The 19703-nt window shown below is 40.2% G+C and overlaps 1 protein-coding gene across 5 annotated transcripts in view; it reads right to left on the reverse strand.

Moving 5' to 3' along the window:
- ASPG (asparaginase) overlaps window positions 1–19703 on the reverse strand; it is a 140827-nt gene that overhangs the window by 11321 nt on the left and 109803 nt on the right. For all 5 annotated transcript variants that reach the window (XM_043989650.1, XM_043989649.1, XM_043989648.1 and 2 more), the window contains exon 13: window positions 7537–7623. In XM_043989650.1, coding sequence (XP_043845585.1) covers window positions 7537–7623 — 87 coding nt within the window. The remainder of the gene's footprint in view (window positions 1–7536; window positions 7624–19703) is intronic.

Raw genomic sequence — 19703 nt, forward strand, 5'->3', positions numbered from 1 at the left:
TGCCTTCCCACCCAATAAATATCAGTACCATTCTCTCCAGAATCCACCCTACAGATGGCCTAGAATGCTCGAGGCCTCTGCTAATGAAGCTACGGTGGGAAGGAGCCTTGATTATGATCAGAGATGTCTAACTCAGTATCTCTTTTCCCTGGGTATTAATCATGTTAGTAATAAACTCTTCAAAGGGTTAATCACAGCTCAGCACCAACACTTTTGATGGGGAAGAGAAATGGGCCTGGCTCCCTGCCCTTTCTAAGCTTCTCTCTCAGCCAGAATTGCCTGTCCCTCCTTTTACAGAGGATACTATTCCTACCTCCTCCCTCATTTGACGAAGGAGGTAGATGAGGCCCATAGTAGAGAAATGATTTGCCCACAGTCAAGTTGGCCATCTCCTTCCAAAGGGATCACTTCTGAACCAGGAATCAGGAGAACTGAGTCTCCTGTGCCGGCTGCGTAATCACTGTGGACAAGTTACTCTACTGAATAACAGAAGTTTACATCTGGAAATGGCCTTTAAAACAATGAAGTTCAAATTCCATTTTATGGAGAAGGAAACTGAGGCTCAGTGAGGGGCAGGGATTGACTCAAGGATACCCAGCAAGTCAAGATCATGGACAGGACTCAAGCCCAGAGTCTATCTAATTCAAGTCCACACTTCTTTCCACTCTGCCTTGCCCCCAGGGTCCCTCTCTGGACTTTGATCTCCTTCTCTATCAAATGGGAAAAATGATACCTACATGAAGGCAGAAGAGACTGGACCAATTGATTTCTTATGGTCATAAGATCCATCTAATCAAGTTAGAACTTTGGTGCCCGGGTCTAATATCTCTCAATCAATTTTTATGCGACAGAGACTTTAAAATGAAGCCTGGATTTAAAGTCAGAAGGACCTGGCTTCAAATCCCATCTCTACTTGCTCCCTGGGTGACTTGGGTACCTAAGCTCTCTGGGTCTCAGTTTCCTCATTGACAAAATTAACACATTGGGCTATACAATCCCAAAAGGCCTTTCCAGACCCAAATCCTATCTTTCTTTTTTTTGATGAGGCAATTGGGGTTAAGTGACTTGCCCAGGGTCACACAGCTAGTAAGTGTTAAGTGTCTGAGGCCGGATTTGAACTCAGGTCCTCCTGAATCCAGGGCCAGTGCTTCATCCACTGCGCCACCTAGCTGCCCCTAATCCTATCTTTCTTTCTTTTTTTGGGTGAGGCAATTGGGGTTAAGTGACTTGCCCAAGGTCACACAGCTAGTTAAGTGTCAAGTGTCTGAGGCTGGATTTGAACTCAGGTCCTCCTGAATCTAGGGCCAGTGCTCTATCCACTGTGCCACCTAGCTGCCCCCTATCTTTCTTTTGGTAGAGGGAGGGATGTGCAGACCCATGATTTCATTACTTAGAGAACTCTTGGTGAGGAAACCCACCTCTACCAATGCAGACCAGCAACGGTTCTGCAATTTAGCCTCAGAGAAAGATGCTTTATTCGCTGCAAGTGACTGTCCCAGGATCAAAGTCAGTATATGTCAGAGGAAGGACCTGAAAACAGGTTCACCTGCCTTTAAATTTGGCTCTCTACCTACAGGGCCACATTGCCTCTCATGAGACAATCTTATCTCTATGATCCTATGAAATTAGCTATCCTCTCAGAGACCACTCCCCCATACAGACACACACACACACACTCTCTCTCTCTCTCTCCCAACACCCACATGCATTCCTTAGATGTCAACTCTTTCTCTTCCATTCTAAGCCTGAGAAGGAAAGTAGAGGAGGAGGAGAAGGAGGAGAAAGAGCAGCCATGATGCCACCTCTCCTAGGGGCCATTTCAATGGTTACCATTGTCTTAGCTAGAAACCCAGTGGCTGGGAAGAGGATGATACTTGAATACCTATGGAATTTGAATACCTAAAGGTCTTCTCCCTCTTTTTTCCTTCCTTCAGTCTTTCGGTAGGAGGCAAATTGAGGAATACATGGGAGATGAGTGAAGAAAGCTAGGTGACAAACTGAAAAGAGACCTGGACCTGGAGTTAGGAAGTGGTGAGTTCAAATCCCACCTCAGACATTTAATAGCTGTGTGACCCTGGGCAAGTCCTAACCCCTGTCTGCCTTAGTTTCCTCATCTATAAAATGGGAATAATAATAGCACCTACTTGCCAGGGCTCCCATAAGGATAAAATGAGATACTATTTGTAAAGAGCTTTGCAAACCTTAAAGCGGTCCATAAATGCTAGCTATCATACTCATTATTGAGAACCTTGACCTGGTGTAAGGAGACTCAGGTCTTGACACTGGTACTCATTTGCTGTGTGACCCTGATTAAGTCCCTTCCCCTCCTTGGTCCTCAGTAAGCACCTCTTCTAGAACATAAGAAATGAGAGTCTTGCTCCCTTCTTCCTTGGTCAGACCACAGCTGAAATACCACATTCAGTTGTAAGAGCCATATTTTTAGGAACCATGCTGACAAGCTAGAGTGATGACCAGCAGAATGAGGAGAGGGCTGGAGACCATGTCACATGAGGGGAGTGATGGAGGAACCAGGACGTTTTAGCTTGAAGAACAGAAGACCTGGGAGAGGAGGTGATTACTTCTTCAAGTATTTGTAGGGTTGACATATATTCTCCTTGATCCCACAGGGTTTGTTGTTCATCCATCACTTTTGAAAAGGACTAATGACATCATGAGGGTGACATCTTAACTTGCACATGAGTTGGATTCAAATGAAGCTGAGCTGTGCAAAGTCATCTGCCTCACTCTCTCTTCTAGTCATCAAAGTCTAGTGGCAGGACAAAAGTCAAAAAGGCCAGCAATGGCCTGAGATGCAGTGAATGTCCTTGGCATCTTTGATGGCTGACCAAGCTCTAAGCACTCCACAACTCCTGCTTCAGCCGCCTTCTTCATAGCCATTGCAACAAATTGTTCTCATCCTCCCATTCCACCAGGAGAAGTCTTCACATGCTTAGGCTAGACACCCCCCTAATCTACCAGCAGATGTGAGGCCTGTCGGTTACCCTCAATCTGATTTAGCCCATCTGCCGAAACAGGTTTTAGGGTGTGGCCTCTGCGCATCCTACAGCTTCTTGGAGCCACAGGTGAAAATTGGGTGACAGGTGGACACCAAAGGTGGATGAAAAGCCCTGAAAAGGGCTGGGCAAGCCCTCACACCAGAGGTGCTAGTCCTCCCTGAACACCCCATACACCCCTCCCACAAGGTAGAAGGAAGGGTAATGTGTAGAAGCTGCCAAGGAAGATTTGGGATCTCTATGAGGAAAGACACCCTACTGATCAGAGCTGTTTTGAAGTGGAAGAATCTTCCTTGATAGAGGATGAGTTTCTAGTCCCTAGACATCTTCAGGCAAGGAATAGATCAATTTTTGGAGGAGATGAAAGGGAAAGGTTTCCTGTTTCTTTTTTTTTTTTTTTTTTTGGTGAGGCAGTTGGGGTTAAGTGACTTGCCCAGGGTCACACAGCTAGTAAGTGTTAAGTGTCTGAGGCCGGATTTGAACTCAGGTCCTCCTAACTCCAGGGCCGGTGCTCTATCCACTGCGCCACCTAGCTGCCCATTTCTTTTATTTTTTATTTTTATTTTTTCAGGGCAATGAGGGTTAAGTGACTTGCCCAGGGTCACAAAGCTAGTAAGTGTCAAGTGCCTGAGGCTGGATTTGAGCTCAGGTCCTCCTGAATCCAGGACTGGCGCTTTATCCACTGAGCCACCTAGCTGCCCCCTCCTGTTTCTTTTAAAGGGTAAACTGGATACCTTTTGAGGTTCCTTACAGATCTAAATCTATGATCCCTCGGAGATTCCTTCCACCCCTGAGATACCAGCACTCTTGAGGCCAATTAAGTTTCCTCAGGTGAAGACGGAAGCAAGGAGGAAGACAGTCAACCTTCACTGATAGACTGATTGACTCACCTGCCCATCACCCCAGGCCCTTGGTCACTTGAGGAGGCTGGAATGGAGTCTAGCACCACCTGCCAATAATCTCTGTGACCCTGGGAAGGGAGGTCCTTGATGGGGCAGCAGCTGGAGACTGGGATGTGAGGGGCAGGTTCAGGGAGGAATGTGTCCAAAAGTGTCTGGAAGGCTTGTCCACATTAATGCAAATGCTAGGGAAAGGCAGAAGAGAGGGGTTCCATTACCTCTGAAGGCTTACCATCACCACCCTAAACATATTTAGCAAGGATTAATTTATGAGACACCTTCCAATCCTGACAGATCATCCAATAGGGATGGCACATAGAAGGGGCAAATGTTAAAAGCCTTCTCTATGGGAGAAGAGCAACTTTATCATAGGCTTCACAACTTTCCCCAGGACTGACTCTGCTTCTTTGTGTCCCACAGGAAATCTACCAATGCCCAAACATCTCTCTCTCTCTCTCTCTCTCTCTCTCTCTCTCTCTCTCTCTCTCTCTCTCTCTCTCTCTCTCTCTCTCTTTTCAGGGCAAAGAGGGTTAAGTGACTTGCTCAAGGTCACACAGCTAGTAAGTTTGAACTCAGATCCTCCTGAATCCAGGGCCGGTGCTTTATCCACTGCACCACCTAGCTGTCCCCCAGTGCCCAAATATCTCACAGGTACCACTCACTCCCTTTCATGGTTTCCTTTTGGAGTCTCCTGTCTAAACTTTCTCTTCTTTTCATTTCTTTGCCCTGCTGTCATCGTTCTCTTTCTTCTTCTCTCCCATTCTCTTCTCTCTCTGTCCCCTTTCTATTCTCTTTTTCCTTCCTTTCTTCTCTCCCATTCATTCTGTTCTCTCCCTCAGTCATCTTTCTCCCTGAATTACCTTTTTCTCTCCTATTCTTTCTTCTCTCTCCCTCTCATTCTTCATTTTCACCTCTCTTCTCTCTCATCCTTCTCCTTCAGCCCCTCTTTCTCATCTGTTTCATCTTGCTCCTACAGGTCTCATCATTCTCTCCTTTATCTTGCCCTTTTCTGTCTCATCTTTCCCTCACCCTAATTCTCTCCCCAGTTAGACAGGTTTTGCAGGGACTATCTAAGCCCCAGTCCAGGGCCATCCTCTCCTCAGTGAAGAATGTCATTCTGGGAGTGCCCTGGGCAGAAGGGTGAGACAACAGGTGGGTGAGGTCGCATTAAAATCGGGGGGAAGGTGCTGGGCAGGTCTATTCCAGGAAATCATCCTCCCACCCACCAATTTCTCTCTGAAGTTGTTGTCTTCTCTGCTGGGGGTGGGTGGGAGCGGGAGACCTCTGAAAGTCAGGGCAACAAAAGGAGACGAAGTTTATTTTCATAAGAGTTAGAAAGGGACAGAGGCCTTTCTATCCAATAGATTTTGAGTCTAAGGTACTGGGGTAATTCACACAGCTTTGCTCCTTCCTACCTGTGCCACTTTGGGTATCTCCAACTTTTAGATCCCTCATCTATAAATGAAGGGGTTTAAGCAGATGAGCTCTAAGGTCCCCACAGGTTTGAAAGCCAATGATCATGTAAGCTTCCAGAGAATAGTTCTTTTTGCTTCTAGACTCTAGCCTTGCTGTGTGACATTCCAACAATCATCCTGCTCTCTTTGAACTTCTGTCACCCTACAAGTATGAAAAGGGAAAGTAAAAAGGGCCCTGGATGGAAGGCAAGGTCTAATCCCGGTGATATCACCTTTTCTGCTCTGGTGAAAAAATCCTTGTATGTGAAGCACCTGAGTACCCACACTGTCTTTGCTACCTGTCTCTTCAGTTTAGGGGTCTTAGTTTCCTCATCTGGAAAATGAAGGAGGGAGAGAGGAAGGAAGGAAGGAAGGAATGAAGGAAAAGAAGGAAAGGAGGGAGAGAAAGAAGAAACCAAGCATTTATTAACCAAGCCCACTATGTGCCAGGCACTGGCTAAGCACTTTACAATTATGATCTTATTTAATCCTCACAATGACACTGGGAGGTAGGAACTATTATTGTCCCCATATCACAGTTGAGGAAACTGAGGTAGATAGAGGTTAATGACTAGCTCTGGGTCATACATCTATTGAGTCTGTGAGGCTGGATTTGAACTTGAGATCTTTCTGACTCTAGGCCCAGCACGATATCTACTGTACCACCTAGCATAGGGAATAGAAATCTGGCCTCAGAATTAGGAAGACCTGAATTCAAATTGTGCTTCTGATAGTTAGCATACTGATATATAACATTCTGATAGATAACATACTAGTTATGTATATAACTAGTCCCTGGGTGAGTCACTTAACTTCCAAGAGCCCCTTGCAATTCTTTAAGACTGAAAGATGCAAAGTAGTTGCCAATACGCATTGGAAAAGGGAATTTCCTTTCTAAGTATGCCCTGCACCAATGAAATCACAAATGTTGCCTCAAAAAAATCCCTCATATTTCTATAATACCTTACTATTTGCAAAGCACTTTCTTTACAATGATCCCATTAGGCAAGCAATTCCAGAATTATTCCCATTTAGCAGATAAAGAGCCTGAGGTTCAGAGAAGTGACTTAGCCAAGGACGTATAACTAATAAGTGTTATAGTCAAAATTTAAACCCATATGCCTTGAACAGACAAAGTTTCGGACTCTTTCTACCATAGGAGGTTGCCTTTCTGTCCACAGTATAACTAGGGTTGTGGGCTGACGGACAATGGCCTCACACACAGGCTCTGTTTTGTTCTTCCCAGGCTCCTAGGGTTCAGAACCCATTAAGGCTAAGATCTTCTCAATCACAAAGATATTCCTAGGCTCTAACACAGAAGCAGAGAACTTTAGAGCTAGAAAAAGGCCTTAAAATATAGAACGTATGTCCCAGCTGGAAGGAGCTTCTTTAAGTGACATGTAAAATGTCAGGGTTGGAAAGGTTTCTTTAGAACATGAATATTGGGGGCAGCTAGTTGGCGCAGTGGATAGAGCACTGGCCCTGGAGTCAGGAGGACCTGAGTTCAAAGCCAGCCTCAGACACTTAACATTTACTAGCTGTGTGACCTTGGGCAAGTCACTTAACCCCAATTTCCTCACCAATAAATAAATAAATAAATAACATGAATATCAGGGTCGAAAGGAGCCTCAGAATCATAGTTTATAGAATTGCAAAGCTGGGAACAGCCTTACATCACAAAATACAGAATGTCAGAGCCAGAAGGGACCGTAGAATCCATCAAGTCCAATATCATTTTACAGAGAGAGAAGTTCAGATTGACAGAAGCATAGAGACTTTGCTCAGTGTTGATACAGTAAGTTAGTGTCAGACTGAGGTCTGGAATCCAGGCCTCTGGACTCCCAGGCCAGGGCTCGATCCTCTCTGTCAGCATCCAAGAACCATGTGTGGAATCCAAGCACAAGGAAATGAAGGGCTTCATAAGAACTTCATTTCTGTGAACATCTGAAGGACAATAGGAATCATATCCCTAACATAGGGCTTCATTTTTTTCCCCAAAAGCCCTCATCTTCTGCCCCTTAAATTCTCTTGAGGGGGTCTGTCCATTTAGAACAAACTCTACCAGATGTTCCTTCCAGGTACCAAGACTGCTGTTTTGGCAAAGTCTTGGCAGCACTTATGGGGGCTGGGAGTGGGGGCAGCCCAGGGAATCTGGCCATTGTCTCTTACCTGCAGAGCTCGGTTCCTGCACCCTGAAGTTCCTGAGGAGACAGATGAGCACCTGCATCCCTGAGGAGCCGGATGACATCTCTGTGCCTGTGACCAAAAAAAAAAAAAAATTGCTTTGCTGCCTCTCCCTAGAGGGTTTAGCATGGTGTAGTAGAAAGAATGTTAGACTGGGGATCAGAATTGCTGAGTGCCAAACTCAGCCGACATTTAGAACTTATATGACCTTGAACAAGTCACTTAACTTCTCTGATCTTTCATTTCCCCATTGGTAAAATGGTGGGGGGAAGGGGTGTAGATTGGATCATCTTCTAGCTCTAGATTTCTTATCACAGGATTTTTAGGACAGATTTCCTAAGCGGGGGTGTACTGCCTATCTGCCTTGAGGCTATTTCTATCAGGGTATCATAGAATCATGGAATCCCAGAATCCCAGAGGGGGTAGGGATCTCACAGGTCATCTTACTCAACCCATTCCTGAGCAGGAATCCCTCTCTACAATGTCCCTGATAAGAGGGTCATCTACCCACCCCTTTAAGACAACCAGTGATGGTGAACTTCTTTCTCCTAGTAGCCTTTTCCCTTAGTGACCACTTCAAGTTTTTGTACAGCTTAGACTAGACAGCCTCTGAGGTTCCTTCCAATATGAAATTCTGTGAAAATTTTTCCTTCTGAGCCTGGCTTCACTTCTTGCCAATTCCTCCTAATTGTTCCTAGGCCAGTCCTTTGGGGCCAAACAAAACAAATCTAATCTTTCTACCTCACTGTAACATTTCAATTACTTGAAGAAAGAGGTACCACCTCACTCCTATCAGATTGGATAATATGACAGAGAAGGAAAATGACAAATGCTGGAGGAGACGCCCTGTTTGTGAAGTTGTGAACTGGTCCAACCATTCTGGATTACAGTCTGGAACTATGCCCAAAGAGCTAAAAAACTGCGCTTACCCTCTGATCCAGCAATACCACTACTATCCCAAAGAGAGCAAAGAAAAGGGAAAGGGACACATATGTAGAAAAATATTTATAGCAGCTCTTTTTGTGGTGGTAAAGAACTGAAAATTGAGAGAATGCCCATAAATTGGAGGATTGGCTGAATAAATTGTGTTATATGATTGTGATGCAATACACTATTGTGCTATAAGAAATGACAAAGGGGAAAAATTCAGAAAAACATGGGAAGACTGATATGAACCGATACAAAGTGAAATAAACAGAACCAGGAGAATATTGTACATCGTATCAGCAATATGGCAATAGTAAACAACCATGAAAGACTTAGCTATTCTGATCAAGACGATGATCCACGGCAGTTCCAAAGAACTCATGATGAAAAATGCCATTTACCTCCAGAGAGAGAACTGAGAAACTGGGGGTACATATTAAAGCATTTTTTCCACTTTGTTTTTCTTCCTTTTGGGGGGGAACATGGCTAATATGGAAATAATAAGTCCTATACATGATTTCATATGTGTAATTGATATCATATTGCTTGCTTTCTCAAAGGGGAAGAGAAGGGCTGAAAGGAGGGAAAGAATCTGGAACTCAAAAAATTTTAAATGAATGTTAAAAACCAAGAAACTAAAAAAAAAAATAAAAACACCACCAACACCAACACCCAAATACTTGAAGATGGTCACACAATGAACACCCTAAACTCATCATCCCTGGTTCCTTCAGCTGATTCTCATATGGCACGGTCTCTGGTTTCTTCAGGTCACGCTCCTCAGAACACTCTCTAGCTAGTCAATAGCCCTCCTAAAATGAGGTAACTAGGACTGAATGCAGGACTAAGTAGGGGCTGACCAGGGCAAGGGATGACTATGTATATCCTAGCTCAAAACTCTCAGGAACCCAATTGATGAGAGTACACTGCTTGTGGTTGCTAAAAGCCTATGCTAAGGCAGCTAGGTGGCACAGTGGATAAAGCACCAGCCTTGGATTCAGGAGGACCTGAGTTCAAATCTGGCCTCAGACACTTGACACTTACTAGCTATGTGACCCTGGGCAAGTCATTTAACACTCATTGCCCTACAGCAAAAAAAAAAAAAAAAAAAAAAAAAGCCTATGCTGAAAGCATTGCAATGTAGCTTTTAGGGTGCCCCAAAGCCCACTGGGGAAGCTGCTGCCATCACATTGTTTCTATGCTGACAGCTCTAGTTTGTTAATGTCCTTCCTAAAATGTGGCAATCATGATTTATTTGAAGGAGAGAGTCCTAGATTTGGAATAAGAAGGTGCTGGATTCACAACCCCAGCTCTACTACTTACTAGCTGTCTGGCCTTGTGCAAATCATTTCATCTTGCTGGGTCTTAATTTCTTAATCTGTAAACCAAGAAGTTTAGACCAGATGATCTCTAGGGTCCTTTCAGCTCTAAATCAATATCACTATGGTCACTATTTGGACTCTTCTTGTACTCCATAGGACAAGAAGCTGTGGCTCCTTCAGAGGGGCTAGCATTTTCCTAAGGAATAGCTTCACAGATAATAATTGGGGGGGGGTGGCGGGGAATGAGGGTTAAGTGACTTGCCCAGGGTCACACAGCTAGTAAGTGTCAAGTGCCTGAGGCTGGATTTGAACTCAGGTCCTCCTGAATCCAGGGTGGGTGCTTTATCCACTTCACCACCTAGCTGCCCCCAGACATAATCATCTTGGGTTAAAACACTTATTTATTAGTGTAGTTATCATTATGGGGTACACCACAGACCACCCTGGCAGAAGGAGGAAATCAATAAACAGTTTAGGAAGCCAACCACAAACCTGGCATGAAGGTATGATATAGAAGTGGCTCGCTCACTCTCTTTCACTCTCACTCTCCCAACTACAAGCAGCTAATGAATTCTTGCCTTGCCTTAAGTATGATTTTAGTCTTAAAAAGATGGAGGAAGTAACAAGGAGAACTGTCACTATGAATTCAATTCTAACCAATAAGGGACAAGTAGTTTCTAAAGTAAAAATGATCAGAAACTTGGGGGGGTCGGGAAGTGCCCATTCCATCTTAGGATTTTGTGATAGAGAAAAAGGAAAGCCAGGTACTCTAGTATTTTTTTGTTTGTTTTTTTTAATTTTATGGGGCAATGGGGGTTAAGTGACTTGCCCAAGGTCACACAGCTAGTAAGTGTCAAGTGTCTGAGGCCGGATTTGAACTCAGGTACTACTGAATCCAGGGCCGGTACTTTATCCACTGCGCCATCTAGCTGCCCCTACTCTAGTGTTTTTGATAGCAGACTTCGAAAGGTACAAAAATTATAAAGGCAAAACTGTATGGCCTAAAATTATGTAGGAAAACTTAGCCTTAAAGGGATGGCTAGCTTTCAAGAAAGATATTCTTAAGAATTCTCCAGTTACAGAAGCAATTGTAATAAGGAAGAATTAATAATAATTCTAATAAGTAAAGTCTCTAAAGTGACTGATGTGGCAGCAACATTGCTTCAAATAAATTGCATAAGCAAATGGATTCTAAAAAACAAATTAAAAACACCTAATTAAACACCAAAATAGAAATCTTGAATATTAAAGGAGAAACTAATAAAATTGAAAGTTAAAAATTATTAAATTAATAAAAGTAGGAATTTTTTTGGAAAAAAAATCAATAAAACAGATAAATCATTGACTAAATTTAATTTTGAAAAGAAAACCAAATTACCTGTATCAAAAAATGAAAAGGGTGAATTCACAACCAATGAAGATGAAATAAAAGCAATAAGGAGCTATTTTGCCCAACTATATGCCAATAACACTGACAACGTATATTAATTAAATGGATGACTATTTATAGAAGTAGATGGGTTGGGGCAGTTAGGTGGCACAGTGGATAGAGCACCGGCCCTAGAGTCAGGAGTACCTGAGTTCAAATCCGGCCTCAGACACTTAACACTTACTAGCTGTGTGACCCTAGGCAAGTCACTTAACCCCGATTGCCTCACTAAAAAAAAAAAAAGTAGTAGATGGGTTGTTGAGTGTGGTAGCTGATAGTCCCTTCTACCAGCTTAAACAGAGAATCTCTTAAGCTCAGGAGTTCTGGACCACACTGGACTAACCCCTATCAAGTGTCTGAACTAAGCTTGGCACTGGTATGCTGAGCCCCCAGGGGCAGGAAGGCCACTAAAGCTGCCTAAGGAGAGGTGAACTGGCCCACACTGGAAACAGAACTGATCAAAGCTCCCATGTTGATCAGTAGTCAGATTGGGAACATGAATGGCTACTATACTTTCAGCGATGGTGAGTTAGGGAGACCCAGACCCACCCCCACACTGCAAATAAATGTATGAATGGATAAATTAAAAAAAAAAAACAGATGGATGAAGAAATAAGCTAGCAAACCAGTCGACATGTTTAGAAAATAATTTAAAACCTACGGCTAAGCAAGAAAACATAGCATCTGACTAATATTATACACTGGTCTTTGATCTAAATATAGTGCAGGTTTTGAGCCCTTTGCTTTAGCAACTGGGATATTTTTGTCATATCAGCATCATTTTTAGTTTAAAAACTACACTTTGGTATGTTGAGGTTTTTGTAATTTCCAAACGAAAGAATTAAACATTCAACATAAAACCAACAATCAAGAAAATGGTCAACTTTATATTTAAAATATATGTGTGGGAAAGGAAACAAAGACAGGTAAAACATAGACATGAACAGAAAAGTGTAGTGTCATCCTGGGGGACCTGTCAGGAGTGCTAAAACTCCCAAAGAGATAAGGCTGTCATAAATACTTAAGACAATCAAAAGAGGGTGTGCTGCTGGGTTTTTAAAAGTTATCTTGGGGGCAAGAGAACGATGGAAAAGGAGATAGGGCTGTTGCTCAGTATCTAGAATGATGAGAACGGATAATGAAAAGAGCCAATAGGAATAGCGGACCATCGATGACAGGAGAAAACAAACTTGCCTACAACCTGGAGCAGCTCAAAGGTTCAGAAAATGACTGACTTATTGAAAGACCCAGAAAACATACAGAATCAAGTGACAGACCAGAAGGCGGATCAAACAAATCACAATAACCTCGGGGTTAGTGACATTTCAGGAAGCTTAGAAAAATGAAATATTCCAAATGCCTGATTTCAGGAAATTGTTCAAGAAAACTTTCCACAATTAACTAAAACAATATGAAAATAGAATCCACAGTATCCTGACAAGAAAAAAAAATGAGTCATGCCTCCATGCTGGAGTCATGCTAATGCTAGAATGATAAGCGGGGATAAAACCTACAAGTTGTAAAAAGAATGACAGAAATACCATGCTAAGGAACACCAAGCTGGATCACAATGTATTCCTCAGGAAAGGAAAGGGACAAATGTCAACTCCTTGAGGGTAAACTTGCTTTCTTTCTTCCTTTCTTCCTTTCTTCCTTTCTTCCTTTCTTCCTTTCTTCCTTTCTTCCTTTCTTCCTTTCTTTCTTTCTTTCTTTCTTTCTGCCTTTCTTTGTATCTCCAGTACTTCACAAGGTACTTGGCACACAGTAGGTGATTAATAAATGCTTATTAAACAGAACATATGTAAAACTAAGGAACATGAACTATGGATCCAAAATTACCTAACTAGCAAAACTCATTGTCAAGAGAGGAACATTCAAGAAGTGTTTAGACTTTTCAGAGACATGTACTTCATGGAACTCTTTGAATAAACCCTAAATCTCTAAATCACATAGATATAAACTATTTTCCTTGGTCAACAGCTAAAATTTCTCAAATTCAACTCCATTTAATTGAATGCAACAAACATTTATTAAGGGCCTGTGCATATTAAGTACCAGGCAGGGCAGCTAGGTGGTGCAGTGGATAAAGCACCAGCCTCAGGAGGATCTTAGTTCAAATCCTACCTCATACACTTGACACTTACTACTTCTGTGACTTTGGACAAGTCACTTAACCTTCACTCCCCCCCCCCAACAAAAAAAGTACCAGGCACCAGGTATACAATTAACAAAAATAAAACAATTCTTGTCGTCTTCAGGAGGTGTATAAGGTATTGGAAATTTATAACATGTATTCAGGTAAGTATAATAGAAGATATTTAAGGACAGGAAGTTCACTAATATCTGGAAAGGTTAGGAAAGGCTTCTTGAAGCGAATTATACTTAACCTGAGCCTTGAAGTAAGATAAGGATACAGAGAGGCAGAGATGATGACAGATCAAATTCCAAATATAAAGGATGGGATGACTTGAGGAAATGTATGAAACTGAAAGACAGTATATTAAATTTGGAGAACAGCTAATGTTCCACTCTGACTAGAAAAGGGAGTGATATCAAATAAGGCTAAAAAGGTAAGTTGAAGATAGTGCACAGCCTTAAATTCCAGGGTAAGGTGTTGGTATTTTATGGGGGTGCGGGAAAAGGGTAGGGGTGGAGAAGGGAGGAGATACATTATCAGTAATATGGCTAAGAAAGATAATCAGCTGAAAATATAATATGAGAACATGCAGAGTACTGTATTAACCAAATCACTACATGTTATGGAAGAATATTATCAGAGGAAGGGAAAAATAAGAGGTGCAAGTAGGTAGGGGCAGGATAATACCAAAGTATAACTCTTATTTTGCATGAAAGGTAAAGACAGGTTAAATAAATTTATATAGTAATCATTAAGAAGAGGAATGGTAATTGTGTTGATTTTACTTATTTTCAGTTAATAACAGTAGGAATAATACATTTCATGTTCCTTTCTGGTAAAAATAATAACAACTCTGGAAAAAAATGATAAAGGAAAAGAAAAACTTTACAAATGTAATGCTTATAAGTGTGTTGAATTCTAAAATAAAATAAAAAATTAGAGAATGATTGAAAAACAGAATTCTATTTACTAGAAACATTTAATACAGAAAGATTTCAAAGAATTCAAAAGAAAAGGATGATCTAAATTGTCATTGTCACCAAATCACACTATAAGACAAAGTCAAATTCAAACCATTAAGCATGAAGAGAAATAAACAAGGACATTATATTATGCTAAAAGTCTATATTAAAAATAAGGATTATATTTTAAATACATAGGTACCTTATAATTCCATGGCAAAATTTATAAAGGAAAAGTTCACAGACTTATAAAAAGAAACAGCTGAACAATCAATAGGAGTAGGAAACTTTAACATTCCACTATCTGCATATGACAAATCCAACAAAAAGGTAAACAAGACAAATTACAACACTCAATAGAATATTAAACAAAAGAAATCTGACAGATATATAGAAAATTCAATGGGGAAAATAAAGAATATATATATTCTTTTTTTAGCATATATAGAACCTAAACAAAAATGAACAGTGTGCAGGCAGGAAAGAAAACATAGATAAATATATGAGATTTTGTTCACTACATTTATTACCCTAATGGAATAAAACTGGTAATTCAAAATGATACAGTGAATAAAAGGGTTAATCTCACATAGAAACTAAAGAATGATTTATTAAATAACTCCATTTGAAAAGGAAATTATAAAATAGATTATAATATTATAATAGATTATTTCAAAGATAGCAATAACAAGAAATTTTGTGGTATTAAATGATACATACAATGATATAAAGCAGAAAAAGAGCAATAAATCAAGTTTAGAATTTTAAAAAGATTAATAAATCTAAGAATCTAATAAAAATTTTTAATTATTTCAAAGAACCAGTGAAAGTAATAACAATAACTCATATTTGTAAAGGACTTTATGGTTTGCAAAACATTTTGTTCAATACTATTCGCATGAGGTAGATATTGTAAATAACAGCAATTCCATTTTGTAATGGAAGAAACTGAGACTTAGAGACATTTGATGACATGTTCAAAGTCACTCACACACACACACACACACACACACACACACACACACGCCTTTTAAGTCACTTTAAGGTCATTTCATTGCATTCTCTTCACTGCATCACCCTGCCTCTTAAACTCATAAACAATTTGACAAAAATTTTAAATAGAGTAAGCCCAAATAACCAAAATTAGAAAGAAAAGGACTATCATAAGGGCATAAGAAACAAAGAAAATTATTGACATCATCACAAATAATACATTTGTGAATTTTTTTAAACATTCTTTTTTTAAACACCTCTTTACAATATTTATTTATTTGAAGCATTCTTTTCATTTTATAAATTGGGTTTCAAATATTCTCTCTCCCTCTAGCCCTTCCCCCCATCCATTGAGAAGGCAAGAAATAATACCAAGTATACATGTAAAATTATACAAAACATTTCTATATGTCATATTGGAAAAAACAAGAAAAATAAGGAAAACAAAACATACATACTTCAATTTGCACTCAGAGTTCATCAATTCTCTCTCTAGAGGTGGATAGCATTTTTCTTTTTTTGTTTTTTTGTTGTTGTTTTTTAGTGAGGCAATTGGGGTTAAGTGACTTGCCCAGGGTCACACAGCTAGTAAGTGTTAAGTGTCTGAGGCCGGATTTGAACTCAGGTACTCCTGACTCCAAGGCTGGTACTCTATCCACTGTGCCACCTAGCTGCCCCTAGCATTTTTCTTTGAGTCCTGAATTGTCTTGGATGATTGTATTGCTGGGTCAAGAGGTATGCCCTTTGGTCATAGTTCCAAATTGTTCTCCAGAATGGTTGGTCTAGTTCACAACTCCACCAATAGTGGAGTGTCCCAAAAGTGTCCCAATTTTTTCACATTCCCAATATTTGTCATTTTCCCTTTCTATCATGTAGCCAATCTGAAATGTGTGAGGTGGCAACTCAGAGTTGTTGGGTTTTTTTGGGGGGGGGGGGTTGTTTTGTTTTGTTTTTTGTGAGGCAATTGAGGGTTAAGTGACTTGCTCAGGATCACACAGCTAGTTAAGTGTCTGAGGCCGGATTTGAACTCAGGTCCTCCTGACTCCAGGGCTGGTGCTCTATCCACTGTGCCACCTAGCAGCCCCCTCAGAGTTGTTTTAATTTGAATTTCTCTAATCAGTAATGATTTAGAGCATTTTTTTCATATGACTATAGATAGCTTTGATTTCTTCTTCTGAAAACTGCCTCTTTATATTACATTTGAAGATCTAAAAGAAATGGAGAATTATTTACAAAATACAAATTTTAGCAAAACAAGAAATGGATAACCTAAATAGACCAATTTCAGAAAAAGAAACTAGATAGCTTAAAGGGCTACCCTGAAAAAACAAAAATAAAAACCAATCACCAACAGCAATCACTAGACCAAGACAGATTCACAAAAGGATTTTAAACATTTAAAAAAATAAAAGTAACTCTGATGCCATATAAACTGTTTCCAAAAAAAAGGGGAAAATGGCTGGGGTACCTAACTCCAAGGGGCAAATAGGGTTTTGTTCCATTAAGTAGACAAAGACAAATCTGAGAAAGAATGTAATAGACCAAGATCATTAGAAAACTCGGATGCCAAAATATATTTTTTAAAAATATAGCTAGGGGGCAGCTAGGTGGCGCAGTGGTTAAAGCACCGGCCCTGGATTCAGGAGTACCTGAGTTCAAATCTGACCTCAGACACTTGACACTTACTAGCTGTGTGACCATGGGCAAGTCACTTAACCCCCATTGCCTTAAAAAAAAATATATAGCTGTACATAAAAAATTATGTATCTTTATTAAGTAGAATTTAGTTTAATAACAAGAAAACCATATAGTAAATCATAAAAGCAGAAGAAAAAAATAATGAACATAATTGTCATTAGAAACAGAGAACAACTTTGATGAAATACAGCATTAATTTATGTTTTAAAAATTAAAGGATACTGAAATAGAAGCTTTCCTTAATATGATAAAGGAATATATTTGAAATATTATATGCAGTGGATTAACACTAGAAACATTCTGATTCTGACAGAGGGGGAAACTGCCTTGCTCAAAAATCTTCCAAAGCTCCCAGCACTGTCAACCAAATGAATTCTAAATCCTCTGGCCTAAGTAACATTCAGTGTCAGGCTCCAATCTCCTTTTTCATTCTGATCACCTGCTTGTAACTCCCCCCAGTGAACCCTATATCCTTTAGTCAAATTGGACTTGAGTGGGTCCAAAACATGTGTAGGGCTCCAGCCACTATGGCTTTAGTTTGCCATAGCTCCTAGAAATCCCTCCTCTCTATTTCCACTTTTCAAAGTTCTATCTATCCTTCAGGGACCATGCCATCTCCTCCATCAAGCCCCTTCAACTGAACCTATACTGCGTCCCCTCGCCCCCCCATCACATTTTTCCTGGTTGAAATGTCTCCTGTATTCCTACCACATTCTAGCTTCTTTCTATCATACCTGTTAGCATCTGTTCTTTTTTTTTTAGCATTCTTTTTTTCCCATATAAATATTTTATTATTTTTCCAGTTACATTTAGAGGTAATTTTCAACATTTGTTTTTATAAGATTTGTAGTTTCAAATTTTTCTCCATCCCTCCCCTCCCTTCCCCCCTCCCCAACACAGCAAGCCATCTGATATAGGTTATATATATATATATACAATCACATTAAACATATTTCTGCATTAGTCATGTAATGAGATAAGAATCAGAGCAAAAAGGAAAAACCTCAAAAAAGAAAAACAACAATAAAAACAATACAAATAGTATGGTTCGATCTGCATCCAAATTCAACAGTTCTTTTTTTTTTCTGGATTTGGAGAGCACTTTCCATCTTGAGTCCTTTGGAACTATCTTAGACCATTGTATTGCTGAGAAGAATCAAGTCTATCATAGTTGATCAACACATAATGTTGTTGATACTGTGTATAATGTTCTCCTGGTTCTGCTCATCTCATTCATCATCAGTTCATGCAAGTCCTTCCAGGTTTCTCTGAAATCCACCTGCTCATCATTTCTTACAGCACAATAGTATTCCATTACATTCATACACCACAACTTGTTCAGCCATTCCCCAATTGATGGGCATCCCCTCAATTTCTAATTCCTTGCCACCACAAAAAGAGCAGCTATAAATATTTTTGTACATGTGGGTCCTTTTCCCTTTTTTATGATTTCTTCGGGAAAAAGTCCTCAGGGTGGCTAGATGGCGCAGTGGATAGAGCACCAGCCCTGGAGTCAGGAGTACCTGAGTTCAAATCCAGCCTCAGACACGTAACACTTACTAGCTGTATGACCTTGGGCAAGTCACTTAACCCCAATTGCCTCACTAAAAAAAAAAAGTCCTAATAGTGGTATTGCTGGGTCAAAGAGTATGCAAAGCTTTATAGCCCTTTGGGCATAGTTCCAAACTGCTCTCCAGAATGGTTGGATCAGTTCACAGCTCCACCAACAATGCATTAGTGTTCCAATTTTTCCACAGCTTGTCCAACATTTATTATTTTCCCTTTTTGTCATATTAGCCAATCTGATAGGTGTCAGATGGTACCTCAGAATTGTTTTAATTTGCATCTCTCTAATCGATAGTGATTTAGGGCATTTTTTCATATGGCAATAGATAGCTTTGATTTCTTCATCAGAAAACTGCCTGTTCATATCCTTTGACCATTTCTCAATTGGGGAATGACTTGAATTCTTATAAATTTGATTTAGTTCCCAATATATTTTAGAAATGAGGCCTTTACCAGAAGTACTGGTTATAAAAATTGCTTCCCAGTTTTCTGTCTCCCTTCTAATTTTGGCTGCATTGCTTCTGTTTGTACAAAAACTTTTTAATTAATGTAATCAAAATCATCCATTTTACATTTCATAATATTCTCTATCTCTTGTTTGGTCATAAACTGTTCTCCTTTCCAAAGATCATTATCTTCATTTTACAGATGAGGAAACTCGTCTCAAATGAGATAATAATTGCAAAGTGTTTTGCAAATTCTGGGGTGCTACAAAAATGTTCGCTATTGTTACTGTTATTATTGTTAGCAGACTGTAGTCTTATGGAGGGCAGGATTCCATCACACCCAACTCTGACTGAGATGCAACTAAGCTCAACATCAGCAAATATTGAATAAAGAAATAAATGGCAGGACAAGAAAGGGAAGATACCATGTTAAAGTGCAGGGAAAGTAATGCACTGAGAATAAGAGCTGAGTTTGAATCTCAGTTCTGCAGACAAGGTAATTCACCCTTCTGAGCCTCAGTTTCCTCATCTGTAAAATGAAGATAATGAACCTTATACTACTGACCTCAAAGAGGTATTTGTTATTGTTTTTGTTTGGTGGGAGGGGGCGGAAATGAGGGTTAAGTGACTTGCCCAGGGTCACACAGCTAGTAAGCATCAAGTGTCTGAGGC

This window comes from Dromiciops gliroides, chromosome 2, assembly GCF_019393635.1.
Source record: "Dromiciops gliroides isolate mDroGli1 chromosome 2, mDroGli1.pri, whole genome shotgun sequence".
Taxonomy (NCBI): Eukaryota; Metazoa; Chordata; class Mammalia; order Microbiotheria; family Microbiotheriidae; genus Dromiciops; species Dromiciops gliroides.